This window comes from Augochlora pura, chromosome 4 (genome assembly GCF_028453695.1).
Source record: "Augochlora pura isolate Apur16 chromosome 4, APUR_v2.2.1, whole genome shotgun sequence".
In the NCBI taxonomy this organism is placed as follows: Eukaryota; Metazoa; Arthropoda; class Insecta; order Hymenoptera; family Halictidae; genus Augochlora; species Augochlora pura.
Window position 1 is genome coordinate 2416362 of NC_135775.1, and position 23255 is coordinate 2439616.

The 23255-nt window shown below is 49.3% G+C and overlaps 2 protein-coding genes across 5 annotated transcripts; one reads left to right on the forward strand and one right to left on the reverse strand.

The window, feature by feature from the left end:
- The first annotated feature begins 199 nt into the window (after positions 1–199).
- Positions 200–5190, forward strand: Su(h) (recombining binding protein suppressor of hairless). Its single transcript, XM_078177745.1, has 2 exons — positions 200–966; positions 2254–5190. Exon 2 carries the CDS (start codon positions 2370–2372, stop codon positions 3888–3890), a length of 1521 nt encoding a protein of 506 aa, XP_078033871.1. The 5' UTR covers positions 200–966; positions 2254–2369; the 3' UTR covers positions 3891–5190.
- A 266-nt stretch (positions 5191–5456) lies between these two features.
- Ck (unconventional myosin-VIIa ck) lies at positions 5457–21720 on the reverse strand. Of its 4 annotated transcripts, none has more exons than XM_078177738.1 (21): positions 21049–21717; positions 19234–19280; positions 16395–16508; positions 16042–16188; positions 14925–15109; positions 14643–14764; positions 14310–14566; positions 14085–14250; positions 13675–13805; positions 10417–13572; positions 10011–10255; positions 9578–9938; positions 9382–9500; positions 8836–9232; positions 8574–8756; positions 7346–7547; positions 7139–7267; positions 6902–6998; positions 6727–6824; positions 6489–6658; positions 5457–6414 (listed from the first exon to the last, which is right to left on the reverse strand). In XM_078177738.1, exons 2-21 carry the CDS (start codon positions 19249–19251, stop codon positions 6208–6210), a joined length of 6504 nt encoding a protein of 2167 aa, XP_078033864.1. In that variant the 5' UTR covers positions 19252–19280; positions 21049–21717; the 3' UTR covers positions 5457–6207. The 4 variants fall into 4 exon arrangements, 2 of the variants coding, with proteins under 2 accessions (XP_078033864.1, XP_078033863.1); XM_078177737.1 differs by having other exon boundaries at positions 7139–7270; XR_013493801.1 differs by lacking the exons at positions 5457–6414; positions 6489–6658; positions 6727–6824 and having other exon boundaries at positions 9382–9489; positions 21049–21720.
- Between the last annotated feature and the right edge of the window lie 1535 nt (positions 21721–23255).

The following is a 23255-nucleotide window of genomic DNA, read 5'->3' on the forward strand; positions in this document are numbered from 1 at the left end:
CCCAACATCCTTTTGCGGCAGCAATTCCACGGCACCTACGGGGTAGAGGGGAATAGCTCACGTCAGGTGGGGAACAAGAGGGGAAACTGGAGGCGCTTGGGTCGACCAGGCCATTGTACAACACTAAAACAATAGAATCTGCAGCTCTCAGTGGCGTAACAAACCGTCTAAACACCGGAGTGCTCGTTAACGCGCGTAGAATCGACCCGAGAATTTCACGAAATTTTTCCGGAAACTTTTTCGACCGTACGAAAATGGCACGAATTTCTTGTCCGGGAAATAAAATTCTAATTCACAGAAAAATGTCGATCGGTCGCGACGAGAAGTAACAATCGAGCGTCCGACTTTCCCACGAAGATATTTTTACTTAACTTCGTTGCCTCGTCCGGAACACGTTGTTTCGCCGGGAAACAAAGAATTTTCGAATTGATGCGGCAAAAAAAGATTTCGCCTTGATGCGCCTTACTGTCCTTCGTAGGTACGCGCCTGCTACAGCCACTTACGCGGTAGTAATAACTCTACGTGTCGTTTCGAACTTAGTTGGTTGGCGAGTATCGTCGGGAGAGGTTGTGTCTTCTGACGTTTTCCACGGCTTTCTGGGCTCGCTGTTTACGATTTATCGTTAAGTACATGGGAATAGAGTTACGGTTCGCTGTATCAATCGTGGAATTGAACGGATTGACATTAATTTTTCAATCGGTGCTGCGCAACGTAATGTTTACGAGTCGGATTTAAAGTGGCGCGCGCGGCGAGGCGAGATCATTTTGAACGGTTGGCAGGACTGTTCGGAAAATTCGGAAAGTGAACAGGTGTTTTTTGAATGGATTAGGGAGAATAGTCGACGAGGACGCAAAAGGATTTGCGAATGGTGAAAAATCGACGAACGACGCGATATTCGTGATTGTACGGCAATTCGAAAAATGCATTGGGATTTATGCTCGGATTTCAACTGTTACAGAAAATGAGGTGAGTGTCAAGAACGTAACCTGTTTTTATTCGGTGTCACCTTTCTTGTGCCGACAAGATAAATAAACGATTGTCGGCTTTTTAAGAATGTTTTACGATAATCCTCGCGTCAGTTTTTCGTTCATTAAACGATTTTAATTCTTATCTTTCGATTTGAAAAATGAATTTATATATATATATATACATATGTATGTAGACATGTATGTATATATTCACATATACGTAAGTATATGAATATTTATGTACGGTGTATAAACATACGTTTATGTATATATACATGCACATGCTTCTACAATGATATATATTGCATATAAATATATAAAAGTATAAACATAACTTTTAATCTTTAGTTTTAACGCTGTATGAATTATATCTGTATAAATCACAGAACTGTTTTTACCTTTGTTTATTCTCTTTTTGTATCAGCATTGGATATCACAATCCAATTTTAATTATACAACCGCTCTAAGAGCTCTAGAATTGATAAAACTTTCTTATTTATTTCATAGAAATTTTTCCACACAATGGTTTTATTTGATGCAACGTATTTGCGTTTCTATTCTTAGAGCATTTAATGAATAGTTAGAACCACACACAGCAACTGTAGTCAGACAATTAATGTTGCAGCGCTACCAGGAAGTAAGAGTTTGCATTTTTTTGCATAACGTCATTTTAGTGTCCATTTAATCATTTATTCAATGTCACTGGCAAAAATATATTCCTCTTACGCCTGTAATATGGGAAAAAGTTCTGCTGAAATATTAAAATATTTTCAAAAATAACACAGAAGACAGAATAAAACCAGTAATAGAACACCTCTGGGCTTACACACTCGTGCAAGTAGTCTGTGTAAACTCAGACGAACAAGGGTGACTTAATTCATGCAGGAAAAATGAGCTCAGCTTGGTTCCCACAGTGTATAAGCGCATTTCCTCTTTCCTGTACGAAGACTAGCAATTCTTGGCAGCTAGTTTAAAGAAAGATAGCTCGAGCTAATTACATCTTCTATCATGAAAAACAAAAATGATTCTCACGCTAAAGCTTTAAGCGTGCAGTCTCATAAGGTTCTGTGACTATTCAAACTCGTGTAACTAATAACACGGTATTGTCTTCTGTTAGGTCGTATAATGTTGAACCGTGTTCTTGGAAGAATGCTAGGCTTTCTAAAACAAATTAGGATGTTTGTTTCTAGCTTTGCTAAGCAACTGCTTCGGTAGTTTCCCAGATAGAGAAAACAATGTGCTTGTATTTTCTGAAGATAGTTCGCTTATTCAAATTTTTTTACAGGTATAAGCGGCAGAGGCGATTATGTGAAATGCAAGGACGACAAGGATAGGACCTTGGACGGGCGACCTAGCGATTCTGTGGTTCTATAGCAAAGGGAACAGAAGCGGAAATTAAATATGCCACACCAGTTCGGACTGCCTGCGATGGCGCACGGAATGCAATCTCCTCCTTCGCCGACCTCGGTGATGTCGGTGTACCCTCGATTTGGGTCCGGCGTTTACAGACCGGATCATCAGGACCAGCGGTTGACTCGGGAGGCGATGGAGCGTTATTTGCGTGACAGGAGCGACATGGTTATTGTAATCCTGCACGCGAAGGTCGCGCAGAAATCGTACGGCAACGAGAAACGATTCTTCTGTCCTCCGCCGTGCATCTACCTGTTCGGTGACGGATGGAGGATGCGGCAGGAGCAGATGCTTCGCGAAGGAGAGAGCGAGCAGTCGGCGCAGCTCTGCGCGTTCATCGGGATCGGCAATTCCGACCAGGACATGCAGCAGCTGGACCTGAACAACGGGAAACAGTATTGTGCCGCAAAGACGTTGTACATATCTGATTCGGACAAGCGGAAGCACTTTATGCTCTCTGTGAAAATGTTTTACGGTAGCGGGCACGACATAGGGGTATTTCACAGTAAAAGGATTAAGGTGATCTCGAAACCGTCGAAAAAGAAACAATCGTTGAAGAACGCCGACCTGTGCATCGCGAGCGGCACGAAGGTGGCGTTGTTTAATCGATTGCGCTCGCAAACGGTCAGCACGCGTTACTTGCACGTGGAGAACGGTAATTTTCACGCTAGCTCGACGCAATGGGGCGCCTTCACGATACACCTGTTGGACGACAACGAGAGCGAGTCGGAAGAGTTCCAAGTTCGCGACGGATACGTGCATTACGGTAGCACGGTGAAGCTGGTGTGCTCGGTCACGGGAATGGCACTGCCACGACTGGTCATCCGGAAGGTGGACAAGCAGATGGCCAGTCTGGAGGCGGACGATCCCGTCTCGCAGTTGCACAAATGCGCGTTTTACATGAAGGATACGGACCACATGTATCTTTGTCTGTCGCAAGAACGCATAATACAATTCCAAGCGACTCCGTGTCCGAAGGAGGCGAACAAGGAGATGATCAATGACGGCGCCTGCTGGACGATCATCAGCACCGACAAGGCGGAATACCAGTTCTTCGAAGGTATGGGTCCGGTCAGATCGCCGGTCACGCCTGTTCCATTGGTACATAGTCTGCACCTCAACGGCGGCGGCGACGTGGCCATGCTCGAGCTGACCGGCGACAACTTCACTCCGAATCTGCAGGTGTGGTTCGGCGACGTGGAAGCCGAGACCATGTACAGGTGTCAGGAAAGCATGCTGTGCGTAGTACCAGACATTTCGCAGTTCCGGGGCGAGTGGCTCTGGGTCAGGCAACCGACTCAAGTGCCGGTGTCGTTGGTTCGCAACGATGGCATCATCTACGCAACCGGGCTGACGTTCACCTACACTCCGGAGCCGGGTCCTAGGCCGCATTGTCCGCCGGCCGACGAAATCATGCGAGCTCCGCGTGCCATGCACAATCAGGCCAGCATGCCGCCCGCGATCGCGGACGTTCCGTGGAACACGCATCAGCCGCCGCAGCCGGGTCTCTGATGTTTCCTAGACAATTGCACCGCGCGTCACCAAAGTCTCCGGTCTGGCGAGACCTGCGCTCGTCGGCCCGATTACGATAACAATAACAACAGCACCGACTCCGACAACGAGGACCCGCAGGTCTCGATGAGCAACAACGGGCCGGCGATCGAAAACGGTCGCTCGAGGGACGCGTTGCCTCGGGCCGACTACGCGGAAACGCATCCAGACAATACAAAGATGACGTAGCATTCCTCTAGCTGCGTCGTTGAATCTCCCGCGGGATCCACCTTATCCGAATCCAAATCCGTGTACAGTGTGCCGTGTATCCTTACCCCCTATGTTGATACCGCGATCCTACCGTAGCCTCTCTTAGCTTTAAGTGTTGATACAGATTTACACAGAGAGAAAATAATAATTTATAGCACTTTTAGGATTAAGAGCTTTCTACGAATGTGACTCTTTAGCGAATTACGCGAGGCAATAACCGAGAGAACTAGACGAGACACCGCGGTCGAACGCGGAAATTTTACGACGATTGCGCGTATCGATATATCACGACGGAACTATATATTTTGCGATGATCGCAATTTTCCTTAGGGAAATGAAATCGTCCGATTTTTCATCATGAAATTGTCGCGGCACGATGAACGTTCGATTTCGCGTACCCGAACCAAATTGTTCCAAGTGTTCCTATCGTACTGGGAAAAATACGAACGAGACGTTGCGAATCCAGAGATTCTTTCCTTTCGTTTTCTCCACGATGCTCGGTTCTCTCCATTCCGACACACCGACCCGTGCTTCGGAAGAACGGTTTTGAACACGTTGTGTTACGGTTACGTGCAATTCCGGCAGTATGTCTGTATTTAGTTTGATGAAATAATTCGCACGGCGTACAGAGATGATTTTTCGATTCGTCGCTAGGGCATGCGGTATCCGTTTTACCGTTCGCCAATTGATTTCGCGCGCGACAGATCGCACCAACGTTCTCTTATTGATTACCGGAATTTGTATTATTACGCTGATACGATCGTCGCACTCATGAACATATCGGTTTCTCGAAATTGCAGTCCAGCTACGTTGCGCTGATCACCGTTGAAACACATATCGGCGTCCCGCGAGAAGCTATAAGGATATTGTGCCTCTTCTGTTTTTACCATAAATTAGACAGATTTCTATATAATGAAGCGTTTACTTGGCGATCTTTTGTTAATCGCAGTTCCTCCACGATTATGAATCGCCGAGAACTGTTCGGAAAACGCGCGATTTTTCTTGTACTCGACGCGAGCGCGGGCTCGCGCGGTCAGAACAGGTGCGACACAACATTAGTTTGATTAGACGGAAATTTCGCGAAATCCGAAAGCGCAGGGTTCTAGGTTAAACGTGTTTTGTTTCTTGACTTCTCGACACGATCGGATCGGTACGGGCTTTTTTCCCCCCAGATAGCATCGAATATAATTATCTGGCAGCAGGAAGCGAGATAGGTATCGCTTTGGGAATTGTCTTCCCGAAGTGATCCATTGTGAAAGAGGAATGCCGGCATATGTATTCCATGGGAATTTACCCACGATTAAAATTTGCACCGAGTACCTGAAGAACACGATTATCTTTATTCACAGTAATAAATTGCGACTTAATAATAATTACATCTCGTTACTCGTATCATTGGACGGATGATCAACGAATAATCATTGCGATTCGTTACACCGGGCAATACTAATGTAATAGAATTATCGAAATACAAAGTGCGTCCGTGCGTAGATTTCGTTCATTTTTTTTTAGTGCTCAATTTCGGGAGGATCGATTTCGTCGACCCGGAATTACTTTTCGATTCGATAGCGACCTATCGGTATTTAGTTTGTAGCGACGAAATTGTTCTCGAAAACGATCAAGTACGTTTGAGCGTGAAATTCTTTAATTATATCTCCTATATATATTAAAGTAATATTTTACAAAACTATATGAAAATCTTATTTGTAAATAAATCATATACAATTTTTCAGCTAATGTGTGTATCACGGTTGTCCTGTGTTGGTCTTTCTTTCTTTCTTTTTTTTTGCTTTTGCTTTGCTTGCTGTTATCTTCGATGGATCGTTGCGAACAACGAAAACGTGTTAAATTAGCGGATGAGTATGAAAATGAGATGACGCGGCGTCGTACCGCGTTCATGGAATAATTATAGCGTACGTACGTGTTATAAAGTTCCGATGTGATCGTTTACGTATCAAATATAACGGTATGCGTATACACGCTGCCGTTTTTAGGATCATCGGGGAACGGTTTCGATGACTATGACTCTGTTTTCTTTGCACAATTCTCGAGCGAAACGCGACCGCGTTTACTTTATCCGTATCGTGCGCTGCTTGTTCATGTTCGTGAGCATCAGCGATATGTAGGAGGTCAGAAGATCGTCCATCTTGTATCCGAGCGAGGTCTCGCACAGCAGCTTCGAGCCTCGCACCAAGTTGCCAATCGTCATGTGGAAGTAAGTATTGCCTGACGACCAATTTGAGATTCTTGTGAACGGATGCGTAATCAGTATATCCTGGAACAGAATAATATCGTGATGAACCATCGCGAATCAACGCCGAAGCTGTTTAAATATTTCTCTCAAATCACCTTTGTTTGCGGATGTATCAGGCTGACTCCATGCTTATTGATCGCGATCAGTAACAATTCCGGATAATTCGGTTCCGTGCTTTGTTTCACTTCGAAGAACGCCGACCCGAACGTCGGCCACCGGTAAACGATCTTCAAGAACGTGATCTTCGCGTCTTCCGGACTCATTCCTGTTTCATATAAGAGTCATGTGAACGTTGAACGATCTATTGGACGCGATCGACAGTTGCCAACTTACCAGCATCTTGGTTATATGCTGCTATTATCGATCTCTTCCAATCGTTCGAGCTCTGCACCTTCACTAAATCGCCGGGTATCAGTTCCCTCAGCATTTGCCTGAAAAAAACGAGCATATATTGTAAATGATTTGATTTTTATTGTTGATAAAGTAGTATGGAGACAATTCCACTCACGGGATCGCTTGAAGTTCTTGTTTGCTCTCGCCGAAACGGACCCTGTAGACCAGCGCCGCCAGTCTGGACGCTTCCTCCTTAGTGCACTTGTGGTAACCTGTCCAGGACCGATAATCGCATCAGTGAAATCAGTAGAATTCATTTATTTATTCATACTGTATTGCATCACGGCGACTCGACCATCGCAATCCGCCGTAACAATACGATGAATAATCGAGACAGAACATCTAATCTTACCGCGTAAAAGTTTAGGCAACTCCTGGTGGAAATGGAAAATAAGATCGGCGTTCCTATCTTTACCAGGCACGGTATTGGTCCATAATTTCTTCATGAAGAAGACTTGGTACGTAAACTGTGGCGGCACACCTGCTAGAAAGGGATAAACAAATTTTTTATTTGAACTTTCAGAAGAGCAGAGCGGAGATCGACGACATTATGGCGTACCGTCGCGAGACGGTCGAGCTTTCCTGATCCAATCCGTGAGATGGCGTACAAAGTCGAAGAAGAAGTCGCCTTCGGGAACCGAAATGACCTTGTCGGCGATCTTGACGAACAGACTGAACCCTTCCGCGGACCTCAGGTTCAACCTTTGCGCAATATTCTGGCAGAAATCTTTCGCTCTCGTGGACGAGTCTACCTCGAACGCCTGTGCAACGAGAAACGGTTAGAAAAGTTGCCAAACGCCAGGCGAATGGCGGCGAGCGAAGCTTAGGCTAGTAGTTTTAGGAGACTGCAAGTAATCTTATATCTATATTATACTATAACGCGGCCGATTTGTTAATATATCTTGTCAGTACGGTTTCCTAACATATCTACAAGATACCTACAAAATTGAGAGCATTGCGCATTAACTTCTTCGTTTTACAGCCTTTAAATCGAGTCAACCGTTTTTGCGGATGAACCATGACTATGGCACACTGATGTCCTCAATGAATATGCCCGATATAAGTCATTATACATAAGCATATACAATGCATACATAGCACTTCTCGTGATTTGGTTTAAGAGACTCTTTTTACAGGACATTTACATTCATTAACAACAACAGCGACAAGGTAGACATATTTTTACTAATGTTACTAGGTTATGTTCTACTTTTGTTATTTTAGAAATTGGCGTTTACTCGTAAATCAGGCATTGGAAACTTTATGAAAATAATCGTTCCAATCTGTTATATGTATATCGATTCTGACTGAAATTCTGTAGAGACTTCCTCATCTGAAGGTTTATTTTTGTAATATCTTGATACCACAACATTGTATTATCTAGAAAATTTCATTCAAGTTATTGTCAACCGAGTGATAATATATCTAAATAATACAATGATTAGATAGTAGAACCGAAAAGACTTAATTACTTTTGTAAGGTGCACCAATTTTGGTTTGCTGTTATTTTTCGGACTTTGGTTTCGTTTATACATCTCGGTTATTGTTCTATTTTATGCAATAAATACACTGTATTTTCTTTGGATAACAAGACGATGAAATTTTTATTTAAGTTAGAAACGCGTGCAATATATTACCTTTTTGTAATATTTTTATTGGCGAGGAATTGCGGCCCGAAAAATAACAGTTTGCGGAACCGATATAATATCGGTTCTAAAAATCGATACACCTTATAACAGTTATGAAAAAGAGTTCTAAGAGATAAATGAAAAATAAATGAAACGCACCTCGTCCGTGTCGTCTGGGAAATAGACTTTGTGAAATATTTGCGTGGTTTTGTGTTGTATAGCTTCGACTTCGACCTGGTGCGGGGGATACTTCCGTTGGCCGTTTCGCAACGTTTTTTGCAGCCTTTGCAAAGAGTCCTGAGATATGGGGTGCCGCCTCGTCCGCAAGAACAGAGTTAATTCCTGGAACGATTAAACGTGGCCGTGTAAGAAAAAGAAGAAAACCACGATCGCTCGTTTCCGGTCACACGGTCCCGCGTACCTTTAAAAGGCTTTGGCTGCAAGTGAAAAGCCCGGTGGCGAGCCACATCAGCTCCCAGCCGCGCTCTTCGCTCAATCGGTTTCGATTGTCTGTCAGCTGCTTCATGATTTGACAATAGATCTCGTCCCGCAGTATCTCGTTTTTCAGGGGCCCGTCGAAGATTAGGTCCGTGTACTCGTTGCCGACGCGGGGTCTCTTCGTCGGCAGGTCCCCCATGTACTTCAGCATGGCGTTGAACGCGAAACACGCCTCTTCGGCCAGCTCCTCCTTTGACGTAAGCTTCTTCAACAACGGCTGCTTGATCGGGTCTCTCGAGTGATGCCACAGCTCGTCGGTGTGCCCGCGTCGAGCGGTGGTCAACGTCAGCGCCTTTGACATCGTTCTCTTCGGCGGCGTTCTACGACACGGCAACAATTCGTTCACAGAAAATCGAGTCGTATTAAGCCGCAGATTTATGTCGTCTGTTCAGGCACGGTACGCTCACGGTTCAGACAAATTATTTGTAAAAGATCTGTGTTAATTCGAAACCACGGTTCGAATATTTACCTGAAATGATCGATGGCGTATTCCATAAGAGTATGAGGCTTGTCGCGCGGTTCTACTCCGTTGACTTGTTGCGGATAGAGTTTGCGGCCGTTCTCCGTTCCTTCGATGCTGAACAAGGACTGCGAATAAAAGACGATCGATTTCGCGACTCCTACGTGGACGAAGCTCGCGAAACGAGGCCTAGAACTACGCTTACCAGGATATCGTTCGGCGGCTTGCTCAACGAAGGCAGAACGTAAACAGTCTCCGCGGGAAAGTCGCCCTTCTCGGTGGTCCTCTCGCACGTGCCGATGCACCATCCGGAGTTGAGGACCGTCTCGCCGGTGCTCTCTTCCTCCAGCACGATGAGATCGCCTTTCTGAAAGGTCAGGAACGACGAGCTCTCCCCCGGCGCCTTGTAATCCTGCAGAGCGATCACGAATTTGCTACGCTTCTTCAGACCCTCTAAGAAGTACACCACCAAGTCGCGGATGTCCTCGGCGTTCGGGCTTTGGAACGTGAACTCTTCTCCGCGCACCGTCGACAAATTGAACGTCTGCGTGAACATTTTGCTCGTTCTGGAAACGAGAGCATAACGCCGTGAGGAACGAAGTACGGTGTATGGTCTTCAGCAGGAAAGCGTAGCGTACTTTTGACTAGATACGGTGGTGATCTCAGGGAAGGACAACTCGAGGAGCACCTGCTCCTGGTCGTCCACGACGTACACCCCGGTCCAGTTCACCGCGATGATCACGTCGTTCTTCGGCAAATTCGGCCCGGAGTTTCTGTACGCCTCGTAGAAACGGGAGAACAGCAACGGCCATTTGAACTTCGCGTAGCCGACTATGTCCTCCTTCACCCGCAACGCTGGCACCTTCTCCTTCAGGTAGTAGCTCTGCGGAGAGAGAGATTTAGAAGACAACTTTTTTTTAAAGAAGTAAGAACCCTTATTCAATATGCAAGCTACACGGAAAAATGTTCTGACAAACCGCCCGAACCGTATTGTATAAACTACAGTCTTATCTTCGATGAAAACGAGGACCTCCAGTCAGATACCTTTTTGTACGCCTGCAAAACGAGATGACCCCATCGGTCAATGGCCTTGTCGATCCCCGTGAGACAGTAATCTGGTATGTAATTTGGCAGAAGGGTGTACAGCCTATCGACGTTCATGTCCATGTGATATTCTATGTAGTATTGCTGCGCAGCGATCATCGCCAGGTCTTCCTCCTTGTCGCAGCGATACTCGCCGAACTTGACCCCCCTGACGACCTGCTGGTAGATCAAGTTGGTGGCCACCTGGTCCTCGGTCGGCTCGTGCCACGGCGCGAATATCTCCTTGCGGAAGAACAATCTCCACGGGGCGTTCCGCTCTTGGGCACCTTGCTCCTTCGCGTACTGCTCGCACTGGGAGATCGCGTCCATCACGTGGTCGCCGCCGCTGCCCAGCGAGGAGACCTTATCGAACAGGGCAATGTACAAAGAGAAACCGAACTGATCGCGTAATGATATTTTGTCGGACAGTTGGTTGCAGAGTTCCCTGGCGGTGGTTGCAGAGTCGGCGAGCAACGTCTTCGTGTTCCCGTCCATGAACGTGATCGGCAGCATGATCGGCTTCTTCGACTTGGTCGCCTGGAGCTCGAGCCAGCTCGGCGGCTGATTTCTGGTCCCGTTGTTGAACGTTCTCTTGAGCCGGTCCTCGCAGTACGGCGCGTATCCCGGCGGACCCTCCCTGATGAAAGCCCGGAGATAATTCACGAACTTCTCGGACGGTGCGAAACAGCCAACACAGAGCGAGAGCAGAATCCATCCTCGGGCGTGCGACGACTTCGACGGATTGGTCGTCAACTGCTTGCAGATCTGGCAGTAAATCTCGTCCCGGAGCTCAGCGCGCAAGATCCCATGACCGATGATGAAGTGAAGCTTCTCGAGGTTCGACGTGGGCCTTGCCTCGAGCCACGACTGGTAGCTATCCGCAGTGTACTCATCCTCCTGCAGCTTCCGTCGAACGTCCTCGCCCAGCTTGTTCTTCCTTTTCAGCGTCAGAGAGACCAGCTTGTGTCTGATGGACCTCGACGGCTTCTGCCTGAGGAACGTCTCTGGGTCCACGCCCATCATCTGCGCCTCCTGGAACTCCTTGCTCCTGATGAAGTTCCGACCGAGCGTTGCTGTCACTTTTGACATCACCGAGGTTGTATCCCTGTCCATCGTGTGGAACCTGGGCTCCGGTAGATCGCCGGTGAACCGGAGGATCGTGATCCAAAGGGCCTGCGCGGCCAGCTGGTCGCCCTGGGTGTGTAACGGCAGCAGCGGATGCTTCAGCGGCTTCCTCGAATACTGATGCGTGATATTCCCTTGGAAGTAGGTGGCCGCGAACTTCTGGAACTTGAACTCGGACAGATCTTCCTCATCCTCGGAAGCTGTTTGCAGCGGGCTGATGATCTCCTGCTGGTCAGCCTTTGGCGCGGGTAGGTCGTTGAACACGGAGGTCTCCCGAGCCGGAGTGGGAGCCTCGCTACTGGAGTCTGGCAAGAAGTCGAACATCGCCTCGACCAACTTGCTATCGTCGACCGGCTCGTCCTGCTTCTTCGCCGCATCGTTGATCAGGTTCTTCTTAATCTCCATTCGCCGCCGGTCCTCCAACTCCATCTCGATCTCCTTCCTCTCCAGCTCCTGCATTCGCTCCCGGTAGTTCTGCTCGGCGATCTCCTTCGCCCGCTTGTTCCCTTGATCTTTCAACTCGCGCTCCTCCTTCTTCCGCAGTCGCAGGGCCTCTACGTGCAGCCGGTACTCGTACTTGACCTTCTTGTACCGCCTCTGCGCGATCAGTCGGCGCACGTGCGCCTGGATCTTCACGATCGCCCACAACTTCTTCTGGAAGAGCCTGCGCACCAAGTAGCCCCGCGCGCGTGCCTGCAGCGCCACGATGTGGCCCCTGAGATGTCTGAAGCGATGCGAGAGCACCCGCGACCTGATCAACGCCTGCAGCCGCATGTAACCGATACGCATGCGTTTGTAGCGCTGTCTCTGCGCGTAGCCGCGCCAGTACTTTTGCACCACCGTCGCCGCCGCTCGCATCCGCAGGAACCGCCTCCTGTAGACCCAGCCCCGGATGTTGCGCTGCAGGATCAGGATCTTCCGCGTGAGCACGCGGTCCCGCTCCTGCTCCAAGAACAGATCGTGCGCGTCCTTTAGAAAGACTTTGGTGTGCCCGAGTTGGTAATCCGATCTACCGAGCACCGCGTGACAGATCCTCGAGGTGGCTGCGTGGCAGTCGACCTTGTGCGACGGCGGTATCCCAGGGATGAGGAATCGGTATCTCTCGACGAACTCCGGGAAGGAGTGTCGAATGGGATAGCCGGCTCGACGGATACGGATCGTCTCCATCATGCCAGAGTATCTGAGCTGTCGGCAGCACAAGCCTCTGTCGAACATCATCGGCTTCTTGTACTCGTTCGGCTTGATGCACCTGATGAAGAACGGCTGACAGCTGCACAACGTCTTCATCAACGAATCCAGGGACTTCTTGAACTGCGTAGACAGAGTAGGCGCCCGCTTCCTCGTCTCCGAACCCATGCCTATGTCCTCGGCGAAACACGCCTGCAGGAACTTGTTCGACGATATGTGAATCAGCTGCAGCAGATCGCCGCTGAACGTGTCCCGATTCTTCTCTAGGAAGCTTCGCGTGTCGTAGAACACCACGCCGGCAAAGTGATTCAATCCGAACGACGTGTTGATGTCCGATTTCGGTTTCAGGTAATTCCGATGAGTCCCGTGGGTCTTGTGGATCTTCGCGAGCATCGTCTGGTCGGTGCCTTTTGGGAACTTGGACTCCTCGTCGATCAGCGCCATGATATTCAGCTGCTTGATCGCGATCAGATCCAGCGCGTCCTGGTTGTCGACGAACTCGATGTGCTGCCAGTTGATGCCCTCGTGATTGTACTCCTCCTGCTCAAGCTTGAAGATGTGTTGCACAAAGAACTGCTGCAGATTCTCGTTCGCGTAGTTGATGCAGAACTGCTCGAAGCTGTTGTGATTGAAGTTCTCGAACCCGAAGATGTCGAGCACGCCTATCGCGCTGCGGGACGTGTTCTTCGGCCTGTAGATCGCCTCGTTGATCTTCTTCACGATGTGCACGAACAGCCGGCCGTAGATACCCTTGACGAACGCGTCCCTAATGTCCACCGACTGTTCCCTGGACAGCGTCGAGACCTGCGGCACGCGTTACGATTCCTGGATAGTAGTCGGCTTTACGTCTCTATCAAGAAGCCACCGTGATACCGCGAAACCACGCAGAATTTACTTGTTACTTACAACAGTCTCACCGTGTGCAAATATCGTCCTGCGAGTGAGCGCGTCTATCAGCGATTGCACCGGCACACCCAAAAGCTGCGCCACCCTCCGGACGTTCGTCTGTTCCGGTATCTCGGTGGCGTCCAAATTATCTGCAACGGAGAATCTTTGTTAATAATCTATCTTTTCAAATGGAAATTAAATTTAGTCATTTATTTATTCATTCGGCCGGTTATTATAGGAATGAGTTTTTAAAATAATAATACTACTATATAGGAATCAAGTGTCAAAGCCTTAAATAATTGTGTAGGTAATAGTACAAAACCAGCGTTTACCCATATATATATATAAATAAGTTAAGCTAGATTAAATGGAAACATGTTAATCTTTTTTCGAATTATTTTTTAGTATAGACGGTGAACGTTTCTTACCTACAACGGTAGCCCTGTACTTGACGTTTCCAATGTGCAGTAGGGCAGCCAACAGCTTCAATACTTCCCATATTTCCGGGTCGGAGAACAACAGAACCTTCATCGCCGACCTAATGTCAGCGAACTCTGCAGCGTCGTCGCGTCCTTCGCAGGTGATGCTGCCGCCCTAAAAATCGAACGACATGGAAGAAGGGTGTCGAGTAGATAACATCTCTCGAGACTTACCCCCGTGAGATACTTGTACGAGGACGCATCCTCCAGCTCCAGCTTTTGCTTCTCCTCCTTGGATAGGCCGGCCAACATGCAATAGAACACGTGATAATTCCTCTCGTCCAAGCTTTGCGACACTATACGAGACTTTTCCAGCAGGTATTGCTCGATCTTGGCCCCCTCTATCACACCCTGCTCGTTGAAGTGTATATCGATGTATTTCCCGAAGCGGGATGAATTGTCGTTCCGCACCGTCTTGGCGTTGCCGAATGCTGGAACCGCGTGAGAGAAACGAGTCGGGTCACCGATTTTCGCTATATTCGATTACGGTCTAGCGAACGTTTTTACCTTCCAATATCGGGTTCGCTTCCAAAATTTGCTGTTCGATCCACGAATGTTTGCCGCTGATCGCTGCCAAATATTGCAAAATTAGTTTCGTACTTTCCGTTTTGCCGGCTCCGCTTTCGCCGCTAAGACATAAACATTTCGTAAATTTGACAAATCGTTCATCCAAAAACGTATACGAAGGCGAGAATGGTACACAGCCGTAAGAGAACGAATCGTGTTTTTCGCCGCTCTAGAAGGGAAAAAGCGATCCCAAAATCCCACCACCGACGCCGTCACCGATACCTGATCACTATGCACTGGTCCTGGCCGTATCGGTTCATGTGCGCGTAACTGTTGTCGCCGATCGCGAATATGTGCGGCGGCAACTCGCCGATCTTACGGTCCTTGTACAGCTTGATCTGCTCCGCGGTGTAAATCGGCAGGATCTGATAGGGGTTCACGGCGACGAGGATCGAGCCCGTGTAGGTCTACGGAAACAACGACGTCTCGTTTTACATCTCCTCGTGCCGTGTTGAATGCCAGCGATGCCTCGCGATACTGATCGCGCGAAATCGGTTACACGGATAGACGTATCGCGAGCATCGCCGCACGCCGATGCAAAGCGATGGAGTTGTATCGAGAGCAAAGAACTTTTTAGCGAAACGAGATCGAGCGGTGATCCTTTTCCACGTTGAAGCGGAAATGTTGCGGAATGTAGGAGAAATTGAGAGAATATATATTTTATATTGTACATGTTATATTATATACATATCTCTACGGTAGCGGAAAAATCGCCAATTCGTTGAAATATTTCAATTTTAACGTAGCATTCCAAGATTGAAGAATTGCTTCTACATTCTCTCCTTATTCCACAACGTTTCAGTTTCTATAATAATTGCCGATATTATACTAGAAACCGTTTAAATAAATCCGATCTTGTTATTGCTAAGAACCGATAATATTAGATCGAGTCGTAAATAACTTCCGATGCAGGTAGACAGAAACTATTGTTCGTATCTAGTCATTACGAGCAACCGGAACAAACGACTTTTTGCTTTCACTGACTAGACAAGGGTTTAAAGTAGATAGAATAAAAAAAAAGATAAATGTATGACAATGAAACGGAAGTAATTTGTGACTCGAGTATCAGTTGCATTTAGGACTCGATAGTTGTAGCGTTAAACCCTTGCATTTCGATTGATTGCTACATGTAAGGGAACTCAAGTGACATGTACATTTATTAAACTCTGTCCAGAATTTCTGTAATGAGCCAGACTCGTGCAGTAAAGGGTTAACGCGAATAAAAGAACCGTCGGTCGAATTCCGTTTCTCTGAAAAGTTCTTCGCCGTTTGCGCACAGCTTTTCACTTTGTCGCGGCGCGCGCCCCCCGTGACCGTTCGTCCAACGGCGTCCACTCACGTATATCAGGTTCTCGTTGTATCGTATCAGCAGGTTCCTGAGGATGCCGGCCTCATGGAGGTCTCCCAGGCTGATCATATCCTCGACGCCTTGGACGGAGGTGGCGTGCATCGCCTTGATCCGTCTCTCCGGTGTCAGCCATTGTTCCTGAAAAAGGTTTTGTTCGAACCGCGTGAACGGTCTGGACGGGTTCGGGGTATCGTCGACCCGAGAGAGCCCGCTACCTCCGAAAGTATTCGAAATCGTCGGGGCCGCTCGCAGCACACTTTCTCGCGGCTTCGAAACACGCCGCCGCCGACTTTCCGATGAATCGAGAAACGCGGCGGCGAACGCGGAAAGTAGGTAACGATTACCTTGTTATCGTCGTCTTTCACTTGAATGCGCCTGCCTTCCGCAGAGATCACTCGTGCCCCGATCGCAACGTCAAATTCCCGTCCAGAGATTGGTTCGATCCATATGTAGTCCCCCTGAAAATCAATCGTTGTACGATGGGTGCGGTGACGGCGCCGGTGCGGTTCGGTCGCGCGGTCTTTTCGGCCGAACCGTTCGCGGCCCAGTTTCGGACGTTGCTCGGTGAACCGGCAACACTCCGCTATCGGGCCCCCGGAGAAAACGCGTCGCGGCCGCGGCCCGCCGCGACTGACGTGGAAATCGATGCCCCCCCTCCTCCGGGAAACGGACCGCGTGCTCGCTGCGGACCAAGGACCCCCGGTCGAAACGAGCCTAGACGCGCGTCGCGATTCAAAGTCAAGGTTTGGCGCGACGGGACAGAAACGCGGGGACCGGTTTTAGTCGGCCAACGCGCGCTCGAGCTTGACCCGAATTAAACCGAAAGCTAGCCGCCGCCGCCGCCGCCGCGGTGGACGTGTTAGCACGCGCCGTAACTGTAAACCTTAAACAGGCTTTAATCGACACGGCCAGGCCGTTAGATAAACCCCGGGCCCGGAGAGTTTCGCGGTTTGTTCGCGCCACGGTCGATCTCCCCGGATCGGACGAAAACGAAAGGAGACGCGAGTCCGTCGACGGCCGTCCCTCGGCCCGCGTTTTCCCGCACACGATAATCGAGTTAGTCGAACCGACGGGTATTGCTCCGGCTTCCAAGCTGGGTTTAACGTCACGCGCCGAGAGAAGGGGGGAACGCGTATGTGCTCGCCGCGAACATTTTCGCGATACGCCGATTCTCCGTCGTGTGTGGCTTCGGTCTTGCTCCTAGGGTGCCAGCGTTTCGATCTCCTTGCGATCCACGAAAACCGCATGTATATCATTGTACTACGCTGCGTGCGAAACGACTTTAGATAAACTGTTCAGCCAAGCCGCCGATTCTGCGTTACATTAATATTAGCTTCAGGTTCGAATCGAGTTAAATCGAATTAAATTAATTCGAATCAATGTAATTAAACGATCGCACTCGACAGCGTTACGCAGCTCAAAGCGCGCGCCGCACCTTCTCGCGTTTTCCACGACGCGTTCTATCCCGCGGCTAGCCTCGGCTCCAACGGGGCAGCCCGTCGGTTATTAATCTTCGTCGCGTCGTCGATCGACGAAGAAACGAGCGGGTCGTTCGAAGGCGTCGGTGAGTCATCGGAGATCGAGCGATCGACAAAGAGGCCCCGCGCCGCTCGGACGGGACGAAAAAGCAATGAGAACCCCTGGCTTGGCTAGCCTATGCTCCGCGGACGCCTCTACGCGAATGCACAGGTTGCGTCTGATATTCGTATACGTTCCGATTGTTCACCTCACCGGAACATCGGAAGAGCTCATCCGCTCGTTAGCTCGAAAGAGGCCCACACGAGCCTGCGCGCGACTCCGATTTGGCCCTGGTCTCGCGACGCGGTTTTACTTTCGGTAGGTGCCGCGACGGCCGCACGAAACGCCGACGATTATTCCTCGTCTCGGGGGGAGGAGGCCGCGTTTCTACTTCGCGGCGAAAAATGCTTTTTCCGCGGCGACGTTCTGCCCGAGAGAGCCGGGAATACCCGCGGCGACGTTCTCCCTCGGCAACAGACCCTCCCCGGGAGGAAGGGAGGGAAAGGGTAAAGGGCGTAGCGCAGTCGGGTGCAGTGCGCTCGCTGCCGCGTGCTTGCTCGGGGGAAAGAATAGGAGCCCGGAGCCGATGGTGGAAACGCGTTGTCCGGTAAAACGATCCGCGTCCCGTTATACGACGGCTGGTTCGCTCGCGCGAAATGCTAACGCGCTGCACAGGGCATTCGCGATGCGATGAAGGACCGTTAACAACCACGTCTAATTAACTGACCGCTGGTTTCGGTTGCACGTCTCGGAGCCGGTCTCGCGTCGATCGCGCGCGGTGATCGGTCTCGTTGCGATCCGCGCGACGGCATTGTCTGGCACGCGGGTGTGTACAACCCCCTCGTACAACCTTTTCAAACCATTAGGAAACCGTAGACGACATTTATTGCAATTTGTATCGAAATACTAGACGGCCGATTTTTTGCATCGCAGAAATGACCAAGTGCTAGGTTTAATTCGATTATTGATAAACCAATTGCATAATATACCAATATGTATTTGCGACAGTATGTTTTAATATTACAATTTGTATTAAGCAAACAGGTGTCGTGACACTTTCGATGGGGGTTGCGTACCCCGTGGGGATCGAAGCTGCTCCCGGAAACGTCTGAAACGCGGCCAAGGAACGATCTACGGAGTCGCGAACGAAGGTGAACCGGTCGGCTGGATCCCGCGAGACCGTATGAAACAAATACCAACATCGGCATACCGATTCGGTGTCGTCTCGACGCGAAGGTACGCGCGCGCACACCTGATCACGATCGATCGTTCCGCGAAAAGTCTCGATCGTTCACCGGACGAGAGAAACGAGCGCGCACGTGTCTTCTCGCGTACACATTTAAGGTTCATTTATACTGATCAACGAGCCAAGCTCGGGCCAACAGGGTTTTATCGTTATCTCTGATTGTCAAAGTACACATTCAAATCCCTAAAGAAGCTAATTTTACTCGTTCTTTTTACAGCGCGATCGCTGTTACAGCGAAATGAAGTTCATAAAACTGATAGGAATTTTGTATTTTCAGAAACAACAATGAAACACTCGCGCTCGTCGACGAGTACAAATGGAAGCCTAAGGTCGTTTACGCTGCATCTGGTCGCATCCACGGCTCGTCAGAGATTCCCACCGATCCACCGAGAAACTTTCGCGGACAGAAGAACACTTACCCGCGTGACGATGACCATCTCTCAAGTCGTGGTTGTCGGCACTCCGCCTGAAACAAAAGCAACCACAGTTGGTCTTGTCTTCCCCGAGGATCGGGTTTCGCCCGTAGGCTATAGGCGCGAGAGATCGCGAGAATCGACGGGGAACGCGAGAGCTGTTAGGGTTCACGGTTCGCGCTCATGCTCGGCCGTCTCTCGCGGGCTTCGGCCGGTCGTTACGCGCATCGAAGACGCTCTTAGGCGCGAGAGGCGACGATCTATCCGTTCGGAGAAAAATCATTTGAACGCGCGACGACGATGCCTGACCGATCACCGTTACAGCCGCGGCAGTACAAGCATAAACCTGTTCGCAAAAGTGGGTTATTCAGTTTCTGCTGGCACGGCGTGTGTCGTCCCGGCACGGGCTCCGGGTCCGGCAACCCGTCGACGATCCGCCCGATGACGACGACGACGACGAGAGCCCTGGTCGGTCTCGTTTTCTTATTCCGCATTCCAAATCGAACATAATCGAGTCGCGAACGATGGAAAGCCGAGCCCGTAGTCTCCGAGAGCATCGATCGATCGCGGCGACCGGGTTGCGGTTTACGCGTCGCTGGCGTCAATTTCGTTCGGCGAAACACAACGACGGATTTGCTACGAATTATGCTCGCACGAGTAACTCTCCTCGGTCGTCGAACCAATCGATCCCCCCGGCAAATAATAGCCGTGCTCTGTTCCACTCTGTTCTTTTTGCTCTTTTGATTCGCCAACCTCCGGGAGTCTCTGCGATTTGCCCGCGGCCAATCGGTTGTGTACACACTTCCGGTAAACCGCGATGACGAGTAAAAACGCTATTCGTTTCGCTGACGGAATCGATTCCATTGAGTTCGCGGCAGGATCCGCGAACCACGACGATTCCTCGCCGACGAAGTCGATGTTACCGGCGATCGACGGGTTCGTGGATCACGTACGCGAACAGCGGACGTAGCAGCGCCGGTCGCTGCGCCGTGTACGCGGAGACTTTAACGGGTGATCGAGCGAGTACGCGTCACCGCTGCCGCATACCGTTTCTATTCGGTCCGAACGGAAACTTCGATTTCCGAACTACGGCACCCGGAATCGTTTCCGGTCCCTTGTACCTTGTTCGTTCACGATCGTTTTCCACGTGTGCAGCTTTGTTTGCTGTGTCTCGACGATCTTTCATCGCCGGAGAATCCGCGTGTCTGTACACTCTAGTCTAACCGACGTACCAACTCGTCGGGCCGTTTGGTAAACATACCAACGTCGGTGGATCTCGAGTTGCCTCGGCGAGACGCTCGCTTTATCTAAGCGCGTTCCGCTTATCTGGCGTTCCTATTATCGCGCTTTAAACGCCCGCGGTTGGCGTACGTGTACAGCGGGATCGCGCTGGAATGCCACGATCCGTTCCTTGTCATTACGACCCGAGGAACGCGTGAAATTTCCGAAGGCTGGCACCGCGTGACCGCTATTAAAGAGATTTTTTACCCGGACCGAGAGAGACAGAGGGAGAGAGAAAGAAAGAGAGACGTATATCTCCATCCAAAGAGAGACAGAGAGAGAGACGGAGAGAGAGAAGAAGAGAGACGAAACAACGCACACTTTGGTTTCGTTGCGCCGTCGCCTGGTATCTGGTCTCCCAAACAACTATTTACGCTCTGTTCCGGCAATGGGGAACAACGCGGCTCGCAGCTGTGAAATATTTGGAATTCCATAGCCAGAGGTTGCACCGACCGCGTGCATAACAGGGGGAAAGGACCGGGACCACATGAAAACGACGATGTGTAACGTGTACGAAAACGGTATTATTTTCAGACGTACCTTGTGCGAGTAACGAGAAACACGACGAAAAGCGGCTATACGTCGGCACACTCCATTAAGAAGAAGAGGAAGAGGCAGACGTGGAGGAAGGAGTAGAGCCAGAAGAAGAATAAGAAGCACTGCACTGCACTTCGAACGCGACCGCGACGTGAAGCGCGCTTTTCATGACCGACGTGACAGACCTGAGGATCGCCGGAGGAAGTCGGCGGCCGTGGAAGCGACTAAACGTGGAAAAAGGAACACGGGCCGCGGCACAAGCACCACGATAGGAAATGGGACACGAAAAGCAACAGTAATCGTTCCGGAGGATGGGCCCCACGGTGACCGGCACATTAACGCGTTCACTCGGAGAGCTTCGGTTCGAATCGGGCGTGCCAGGTGGAAGCGAAGCGACTGAGAGGCGGCGCAGAGGTGGAAAACCTACTCTTGAACGGTGCAGCTTCGGACCGCACGATCGGCTCTGGCTTGCTCCCTCCCTCGCCTTTTCCTTTTCCTTCACCTGCGTCTCACCTGCGCGCTCTCTCTCTCCGTCTCGCCCTTTGGACCGGAATTCGAGTCGGGATATCGGGATATCGGGGAACCGAGCCCAACATCGCCCAGTCCCTAACGTACGATCGCCAAAAATCTACCTATAGATCCCGTGACGTCAAATCGCCGCGACGTCGCGACCTCACCTATACACACCTGTGCTACCTGTTGCGCCTCGCTACCTGCTCTCCTTACCGATCGAGTCCCCCCGCCGCTCTGTTGGCCGCGACGCGCCGCCAAACATAAACTCGCCGTTCCGTCTAAACGCCCCGCGCTCAATAACACACAGGCAAATACGTATTTGTGTCGTTTACATTGAAAATATATTTTCATTTCGTACGAGTTCCACAAGGACGTTATTACATACAGACGTATTTGCGATCTCCGTTAACTTAGAAATTACACATCGATACGGGAAGTAGAGGGGAATCCCAGCAGCAACAACGGCAACATCGGCGAGGCTACACTCGTCACGATTCAACGATCGAGTAAAATCATTTTTACATAGATATTACAAACATAAACACGTCGGTTCTCTCTATATTTAACAAGAATAATACTCTATGCCGAACACCGTACGTCGTTCTCAGCCACGACACGTACATTCGGTAATAGCAATTCTGTACCGGAGCGACGCCGTGTCACGCTCGGCTTTACTATATATGTATAATAATCGTTCGTTCCGATCGGAAGTCGAATACGACGCCGGCGCGGGCTCGATATCGCTGTTGATTGATTTATCCGTGCCAATGCAACGGGACAATATCGTGCCCTGCCGCCTATGGACATCGAATATGTCGCTCGTCTCGATCGGCGGATATTATATAAATTAGTCGAGATACGTTCGTAATAGTTTAGTGAAAACATCGGTGAATGGTACGAGTATAACGGTATCGGCGTGTGCAGTAGAACGTATTTAATACGCAGCGTATAATTATGTTATCCGAAAGCATATATTCTCTTAGCAACATACAAAATCTGTATAATATGCGGTATCGTTTGTTAAACAATTCTGGTAGCACACGATATAACGTTTACGCTGACAAAGTATAGACGACGCTCTGCTTTTATAGAGACTTCTTCTTTTTTTCTTTGCGTTAACTAGATCTTTACATCGAGCAACTTAAACGGCGCGATCTAAAGCTAAGATTCCTTTTCTTTATATAGATTCCAGTGCGATCCAGTAACAAATGCTATTTCCTGTTACCGCGACTGTTGTTTATTGCGACTTACAGTAACGAAATCGTTAGATAATTGTATTCGCTACACTACGTTCCGAAATAGTAGTTATACCGTATTCAGGTACAAGATATGCATACCAGCGTGTTTTACATCGAAATGCAGTGCACATAATAATAGGGGGAAAAAGAAGAGCGGACAATCGAAATGAAATAATTGATTGGAAACGTCGCGTTTCCCTCGTTGTGACAGACGTGTAAAAAAGTTTTACGCTAAACGTGTTCGCTAGTTCTATGGAAGCGCGTTATCTCTCTATACACCGGTCGCGTTACCAAAGAAAAACCAATTGCGATCGATCGGTGAACATTTTTGATAATATCATTTACCAATACGCTCTGCTCTTGCACAATTTGTACCCATTCTCAACAATTCGAGGAACTCGAGAAACAAATCTATAATCCCTGATAAACGAATCTCTACCTACACGTACTATTAAACAA